General features: G+C 55.6%; 1 protein-coding gene across 3 annotated transcripts; it reads right to left on the reverse strand.

Moving 5' to 3' along the window:
• Positions 1–2,236: 2,236 nt before the first annotated feature.
• On the reverse strand, positions 2,237–8,196 carry ELF3 (E74 like ETS transcription factor 3). 3 transcript variants are annotated; one of them, XM_063114520.1, is made up of 9 exons: positions 7,139–8,196; positions 6,530–6,696; positions 6,000–6,221; positions 5,719–5,814; positions 5,406–5,525; positions 5,136–5,225; positions 4,845–4,967; positions 3,739–3,934; positions 2,237–3,037 (listed from the first exon to the last, which is right to left on the reverse strand). In XM_063114520.1, exons 2-9 carry the CDS (start codon positions 6,690–6,692, stop codon positions 2,923–2,925), a joined length of 1,125 nt encoding a protein of 374 aa, XP_062970590.1. In that variant the 5' UTR covers positions 6,693–6,696; positions 7,139–8,196; the 3' UTR covers positions 2,237–2,922. The 3 variants fall into 3 exon arrangements, with proteins under 3 accessions (XP_062970590.1, XP_062970587.1, XP_062970589.1); XM_063114517.1 differs by having other exon boundaries at positions 6,530–6,700; XM_063114519.1 differs by lacking the exon at positions 7,139–8,196 and having other exon boundaries at positions 6,530–6,909.
• Positions 8,197–8,373: the final 177 nt, after the last annotated feature.

Genomic DNA, 8,373 nt, shown 5'->3' on the forward strand with positions numbered 1-8,373 from the left:
ACAGGGCCTGTCTCTGGGTGGGAGTCCATTCAGAGGCCCCTGGGCTGGAGAGTCGGCAGTAAGAGTGACTGGCAGTGGCTAAGGGAGGTGGCTGAGAAAGGCCAGCCTGGGGTGTGTGCTGAGATTCTGAGGTATGGGGGGTGGACAGCAACGCTGGGGAGAAAGACGCCTTGAGTAAGAAACACATCCCTGTGGGACGAGAGGAGGGCCCCGCCTCCCCTCCCCGGGGCTGCCTTCTTCCAGGCTCTGCGGCAGGTGTCCTCCCAGCAGAGGCCACCTGCCAGGTGCCCACACAGAGCCGCAGCATGGGGCAGGAGTGCTGGCTTCTGGTCCCCGTTCTCACCTGGTGGGTGATCTTGGGCCGGCCCCTACCCTCATCGGTGAAATGGGGACACTGAGTCTCCTCAGGGTTGTGGGGCAGATCCAAAGAGATAATGGGATGAGGAAAGTGTCTCATAAACTGGAAACGGCAGGACGAAGGTCAGTGCGCAGGGCGGCCTGCGGCTGCCTCTCCAGCCCTTTGGCAGAGGATAAGGGGCTTGGCCCCACATTCCCGGCCCTCTGCCCAACACATACCCTCTACTGCGTGCCTCACTGCTAGGATCTCCTTTTCAAAGCTGAAGAAACTGAGGACCGAGGGAGGTGTAACGCACAAATGTGTCCCAGGTTCCAAAGGCTCATCCCCACTTCTTGGCTAGGTGACTCCAGGAACACTGGGTAACCTCTCTTCAGGGTGTAAGGACCCCCAAGATAATGTGGGTGAATAAATTAGCACAGTGCCTAGTGCATATTAATTCTCAAGAAATGAGATCACCATCAGGGTAAGTAGTTCCAAAGGGTCCCCAGCTAAGTGGCCTGGTCAGCATGAGAGCCAGGTCTGTCTGAGGCTAAACCTGTGTCCTTGCCCACTACCCTCTTTGGCTAACTTGCTCACACTACAGAAGGGAAATGTAAGAAAAACTTTTCCCAGAATGGCTCCAGAGGATTCTAGGTTTTTTCATGACCCACTGTTTCTTTCAACCAACGTCCCCACTTACTTTCCACTGTTCCTTGTTTCTCCAGAGCAAGCCCCATTCACAGGCACACACACACACACACACACACGTGCACACGGGCACATGTACGCATGCACGTGCAACCTTTCGTTTTTCTAGGATCCCTTCTTTACCCACATCTCTTCTGTGAATAATTTAGTATTTCCAAGACACTAGAGCAGTATTTCAAACTTAAAAAATGGGTTTTTAACTTGCTGTAAGGAATCCGAAGCCTCAGATTAAAGGAACTTTCCACGTGGAAGGTATTCTTCATAAGCAACCCTACATACATCTCCCACCAAGAAGATGTCCTCTCCAAAACTAAGACACATTATTGCTGTGGAAACAGAATAACAGTCTGGAGTCTGCTGAGGGTTAAGTCAGAAGAGCTCTAGACCAGAAGATCGCAGGAAAGGCTGAAGCATAGAGCCAAGGTATACCTGTTGAGCCAGCCCCACTTTCTGCATCTGTAAAATGGGAACGATACATCTTCTCTCTGCTTGGGAAAGGATTAAATGAGGCAAATTTGCGCCTCGCACTGTAGCTGGTATAAGACTAGATGTCAACAAAGGTCAATTTCTTCCTCCATTCTTCCCTACCAAGTGCTCATCTCCATTTTGTTTTGCTTTTTTTCCCTTCACAAGATCCTGTCTCTGATTTCATGTCAGACATCAAAGCTAGGATTCTTGTTACAGATATTTAGTTTACAGCCAACTTGGCTCGAATGCAAACACATCCAGACTTCTTAGAAAACATCAGGGCTGGCCAGTTGCTCAGCTGGTGAGAGAGCACAGTGTTACAACAGGGTCAAGGGTTTGGATCCCCTTACTGGCCAACCGCCAAAAGAAAAGAAAATATCAGGTTCAAACCCCAGCCTTAAAGGAGGCAAAAGCCCCAAAGAGGACAGACTATGCCAAGGTCACCGAGCACATGCTGTGGCAGCAAGACAGCTTCCTCCACCCACGCCCTTGCTTGCCTGAAGTCTTGTAAATTTTCTTAGTCGTGAACGGCCTTGCCCATTTTCTTTGCTCTCCTCCCAGCCTTCAGCCAACTTGTCTGTAAGCCCAACCCTCCTGCAGCAGTTCATATCTACTCTCCTCTGCCCTCGGCCCGGGAGACCCCCTGTCCTCCCCTCCCCCAACCCCATGACCTCATCCAATCCAGAGGCCCACATTTCAGTACACAGGCAGCTGCGACAAAGGTTAGAAAAAGCCTAGAAGGCACTTTATTGGAGGTCTCTGCCTCCATTGACAGGATAAAGGAGCCAGGAGCCCCATCCTGAGGGTTCTGGCATCCACCCTGCCCCTCACTGGCCCAGCGAGGCCTAGGAACAGTCAGTCTGGCCACCAGTGCTCGTTAGGAAAGGAGGAGGGAGGGGAACGTCTTAGAAAAAATAGATCTCTATGTACATCTGACGTACTTATAGTACATAAATTAGGGAGTGCTCTGACCCTTGCCCATAGAGTCCAAGCACTGAGCAGGGAGGTGGCATGAGCCAGTCCAGAAAGAAGGTGCTGGGGGACCCCATCCTCTGTCTCGGTGCTCCCCTGGGGCCTCTCCTGGCCTCCTTGGCTCAGTCCAGGCATCTGCAGGAGGGTGTCGTCTGCAGCTGGTATCTGGGATTGGGTCTGAGGAGGCGCCAGATGAAAGGAGATGCACTGCAGCTAGAGTCAGCGGATGAGTCGCTTCAAACCCCAGGGCTTGTAATTCCAAGAGGAGGGCAGAGAGGAAAGGCCATAGGCCCCGACTCCCAGGACAATGGCCAACAATATCCCAGAACTTCAGCTTCTCTCCATCTCAGCAGGGAGTATGTCCAAACAGAGGGGGCCATCTGGCCTGTCTGTCCTCCCAGAGTCCATGAGTTTGGTCCCGGGTCCTGCTAAATTCCTCATTTCCGACTCTCGACAACCTCTTCCTCCTTCCAGCCGCTCGAATTTTTTCCAAACTTGTAGACGAGCCGCCGGCCATCCACCCGTTCTAGGATCTCCCGTTTGTAGTAGTACCTGGGTAGAAAGAAGGCTGGTCAGAGGTGCTCAGGCAGAAAACATGACCTGGACTGCCACCGCCTCCCATCCCATCTGGCCCAGAGTTACCACCAGGTGACCTATCCCCACTGATTTCCAGTCTAAGCTGAGGCTCTCTCTCCTTCCCACCTGCAAGGACAAGCAGTCTTTGTTCTGTCACCACACCAGCCTGTAATTATGTGCAGGGTACCTGGTTCTGCCCTTGCTTCTCTGTATCTTATGGCTGTGTCCTGGGCTGGCTTAGGGCTGGAAGGGACCTTAGAAATGATCTAGTCCATCCTTGTTGTACGTAGGAGGAAACTGAGGCCCAAGGCCAAGCAGCTTAATTGCTTCAATAGGGGGAGAGCCAGGCCTGGGCATGGGCACGGCTCATGCTCTGGTTACCACTCTCCAAGTGCCTTTCCTAGGACAAATCTTGCAAGTAGACAAAGAACCGCTGCTGTTAGCTGAAGTTTACTGCATTTGCTGTGTGCCAGGCTAATACCCTCTCGTGTTACTGTGTCATTTATGAAGCAGGCAGACACTGCTACCGTCCTCACTCACTCTGCAGGACTCAAGCTTGTCGCATGAAGCTGGGTAGTGGTTGGAGAGAGTGCAGCGGGACACAAACAGCCACCCCTGTTCCCTGTCAGGATCAACAGGTCCCCCTGTGGCCAGCTGGTTCCCAGCCACCAGCTCACCTCATGGCCCGGCTCAGCTTCTCGTAGGTCATGTTGCTGTTCTTTTTCTTTTGGCCCCACAGCTGGGCCACAGCCTCGGAGCGCAGGAACTTGAAGACGCCCTCGTGCCTGTTCTCCCACTTCATGAGGCCCTCGTTGAGCTCTGGGTGGATGAGGATGTCCCGGATAAACTCCCACAAGTGGGTGCCTCTGGGGGCTACAAGGCCAGATTCCATCAGTCAGTGGTCCGGGTTGTCCCCTTTACCCAAAGCCCTGCCCATCCCAAGGCCAGCCGCGTGGAGGCCCCGCTAGACACCCTCCGCGGCCCTGTGCCCGGTGTACTGGCTGCTTCCCTCCTTGCCCCTCCTGTTTGGTGGGAGTCCCAGGCGGACCGGACCTATCTCACCAGGCACAGATGTTCTCCTCACGCAAGTATTGATCAAATGTCTGGCTCCCAGTTTAGTGGGGGCCATGGGGAAAGCAAACACAACAACAGGTGGTAAGAGCTTGACAAGTACAGGGGTCAGAGAGCTGGCCTCAGCCTGGGGGGTGAGGGGACAGCTTCCTGGGAGAATACCCCCCCTGAGGACAAGGGGCAAACCAGGCCTGATGCGTGCACAGCAAGTGATAGAAAGCAAAGCAGCAAGGAAGACCTTCAGGGCAATGTCCCCGCAGTTCTCAGTGGCTGTAGCACACAGTGCCTGAGGCAATGGGGACAGAATGACTTGGTGGCTGGAGGGGCTGCCCCAGAGGCACTTTTCTCTACCTAAAGACACAGCAGCTGCCTCCTCACACCATCAAGGGTGTTGCAGCAGGTAGGACAGTGGCTAAGTACGGAGAAAACTGGAGGAGGTAGGCAGGAAACCTGGACTCTAGTCCCACGCGGCCTCCCTCCAGGAGCCATGGTTTCCCCTGCTCTCCAGGACCACCAAGCCAGGCTCTGCAATTAGGTGGTGACCAGTACCATGGAGCGCTCCCCACTGTGCACAGCCATTATAAAGGGAGGGAGGGTGGCTATGTGAGGGACCAGAGAAGTAAGGGGAAAGAATGCCTGCAGCTCAGCAGGAAGGCCTCCTCCTGCCCCGCCTGCCCGCAGGTACGCTGGCCTGCAGACCCCAGGAGCTCACCATGCTTGCTCTTCTTGCCCTCCAGACACTCCCAGTACTCTTTGCTCAGCTTCCGGGGTCGGCCCCGTTTCCGTTTCCCATGCTTAGGATCCCCTTTCCCCTTCTTGTAGTCAGGAAAGCCATCTATTGCAGAGGGAGCAGGTCAAGAGAGGGCATGCAGGTGTATTTAGGGGGAATAGCCCTTCTATAGGAAAACCCCATGGAAGAGAGAAGGGACGAGGGGAAGAACTGGGCCCCCTGGGTACTGCTGAATGGGACACCCCCTTGGGGCCAGAGCCACCTTCAACTGACCTCTGGGAAAGAGCTTGCTGTCAGTGGGGTCCAGGTCCACATCGCTTCCACCGGAGTCTGAGGAGTGGGAGCTCTGAGAAGTCCCGGTCCCTGGGGGTGGGGTCAGAGTAAGTCCCCTCAGGTCACCCTCTGCTGAATGGGGCTGCAGACTCTCAGGACATGCTGTACAGCAGCTCCTGTTCCTGCCAGAAGGCCCAGTCCAGTGCTGGGAACCAGGGGCTTAGGGGTACTTGGAGGAGATGGGGGTTGTGGCCCAGACAAGGATCTCACCTGCAGTGGAGACATCGGAGCTGCCAGGGGAGGGGGCTCCTGTGCCATAGCTGCCGGGGTAGTATGGGCTGGCCTGCCGGCCATCGTCCACCAACTCCTGGGCGAAGGGGCTTCCCTGGTCTGGGAAGAGGAGGTGAAGGCTCAGAGAGGGCTCAGGGGACTGGGCAAGGACAGGTAAGGCTACTCAGAGGTCTGATGACCTGCTCTGTTGGGAAAGGAAGAAGTCTGGGAGAGGAGTCATCTCTAGCACTCTGGGGAGGGGTAGAGATGGGACAAGGACAGGCTGGGGAAGGAGGGAGAAATGGGCTCTCACCAAAGGGGCCTGGGTCTCCTAGGGCTTCCTGGAAGGCCATGCCGTCCTTCTCCAGCAGCTCAATGATCCAGCTGAGCTCGTCAGAAGAGCTGGAAGCTGATGAGAGAGGAAGGAGGGGTCACACTCCCCTTCCCCACCTACCGGGGCTCCCCCCCCCCCCCCCCCCCCCCCCCCCCCCGGCTGTGCCCTTGAGCCCCTCCCACGGCCAGGCTAAACTCAGCTCAGGATGAGGAGCCGATTCTCCCCCACTCCAACCCAGGGTTCCCAGTGGCCCGACTCACTGAGGTCCCGCAGCTGGGCATGAAGTTGGTCCCCCAGAGGACCAAAGACCAGTCGCAGCTCCTCCAGGGCACAGCTGCAGAGAGTGGCCCCGTCCATGTCACACCTCGAGAAGTCGATGGAGCTGGCATCATACTTGTTCTTCTCCACCTGGTAGCTGATCCAGTCCAGAACCTGGGCCTTTGACCAGAACTGGGGCTGCTCCCCCAACCAGCTGGCCTTCTCTGCAAGGGACCAAGCACAGCGACAGGGTCAGCGCAGACCATCCCAGCCCCATTTCTGGCATGTATTCCCACCTTGCCCTGCAGAGAGCCCTCCTAGGAAAAAGGGCAGGAGGTGATATTCATAACACCCAGTCCTGGTACCTCCGAGACTGTCAGTCCTCTCAGCCATTTAGTCTCCTCAGTTATCCCAGCCCTGGAACTAGCTTGGAGATCCCCTTCGCCATCCATTCCCAAATTTATCTAACAGGTTCTTAGATGGGTCCATCTCCTCCCCCTAAATGCACCCCATCCCATCCTGTGAGACCCACCTGTGCCCTCCAGTGACACCTGGGGGTTGGTCAGGGTCAGCACCAAGTCATCGGCCCCAAAGGTGGGAGGAGGGGGAACAGAGGCCAGGGTGGGGTCCTCTGAGCTGTACATGGCACTGAAGTAGTTGCTGAAAACGTTGCTGATCTCACAGGTTGCAGCCATGAGGCTACCTGGGGAGAGGGGACCAGGTTGGTGAGTGGGCCAGGGTCCTTCCCTTACACTCTCAGGTATGCTGCTCTGGCCCACCTGGGCCAGAGTAGTCCCAAGGGGCAGGAAAGTTAAGTCTCTGCGGACACCCCATTTTAAAGAGGAGCTCCAGATCTCAGAGCAAAGTGGGGTCACAAGACCCTCCTGCTAGGACTGCATTCTTGGATCCCGAGTCCTTGAGCCGGAATGGCAGAGTCACAGCCACCCTATCCCTCCCAGAGACAATCTCTCCGCTCCCTGACCCTCATACAGCTTCCCCCAACCCCCCACCCCTCCCTTGCCCTATACTCCTGCTTGGAGATTCTGGACTGGAGTGGGCCAGTTCAGAATTGCAAATCCACTAGCCCCCTCCCCAGTTTCCCAAGGTTCTGGCTAGGGAACACAACAGGTGGAGGTCCTACCTGATGGCGGAGTACGGACGTGGCAGGCAGGTGGACTTAAGAGGCAGCAGGCAGAAGAGAAATCCAGGCGGAAAGAAGCTCCGCCAGGTGCGCTAAGGTGTCTGGCCAGCCGGATCCCCTACCCCGCCCTAAATAGAGCCTTGCAGGAGCTCCTCCCCACACCCAGGCCTTTATAGTGTGTCCTCGGCGGTAACCTGAGCTGGTGGCTCATTGGATGGAGGGGATTTCCTGGCCTTTAGACTGAGCTCTAGGCCCCAGGTGATTTGCATATTCTGTGCCACTTGGCCTGGATCCTGGCAGGCGGTGCTGGGAAATCAGGCCGGGCTGGTTTAATGATTGTCAGAATCTGTCATCCCGCACCCTCTGGGGTTGGGCACAGGGCACTGGCCTGGGCAGGTGGCGGGAACGTCGCCGGGGTGGGCATTTGTGCTTTCGACCGCCCTCTGGCTTGGGAAATTCCTCCCGGGAGCCAGGCCAGGGATGGGCTAGGAAGGAAGGGCAAGTGGGGGAACCTGAACCCCTGGCTGAACTAGGTCAGAATGGCTGTTGCCCCTAAATGTCCAGAGATTTGGGGACAAAAGGGACCTAGTAGGGAGAAAAGTTACTGAGGTTTAGGGATTTTTCCCACAACACCTAGGATTCTGGGCACGGATGGGAGGATCTTCAGGCTCAACACTAGGCAGTATGGGTCATGGCCCAGGGGCAACACGGGCTATGGGTCATGGCCAAGACTGCCAGCCTGGCCATAGGGCCCATTTGCTGGCATCTACTTTGTTGGCAAGGTCTTGGCACTTTGCCAGCTTGGACCCCATCCAAGCGTCAAAGTTGCTATAGCCACTCCTGGAGAGACCTGGCTCTACTTAAAAGTTCTTCCCTCAGCGCCTGATGGAGCCCTCCCTGACTAGGTGCAGCTGGAGGTGCTGGAATCCTCATGGACGTGTTTATTCCTCTCTGGTTCCCGTAGAATCTCTGGATCACTCGCCCAGTTTTTCTGGTACTGGTCTGCTGCCCTCTAGTGGTCAGAAGCCTGACTGCCTGAGTCATGCCATTCGAAAAAGAAAACGGAACGCGTAGTATTAGTTCACTATTTTACCAAGCACCTTTTAATATAGCCTCTCATTTAATCCTCACACAAAAAAATCCTGTAAAGAATGCAGAGTTATCCCCATTTTATAGGTGAGAAAATTGCAGCTCTGAGGGTTGAATGGCTTGGCCTGGTCACATGAAGTTACTTA

The sequence above is a fragment of the Cynocephalus volans genome, chromosome 11 (assembly GCF_027409185.1).
Source record: "Cynocephalus volans isolate mCynVol1 chromosome 11, mCynVol1.pri, whole genome shotgun sequence".
Classification (NCBI taxonomy): Eukaryota; Metazoa; Chordata; class Mammalia; order Dermoptera; family Cynocephalidae; genus Cynocephalus; species Cynocephalus volans.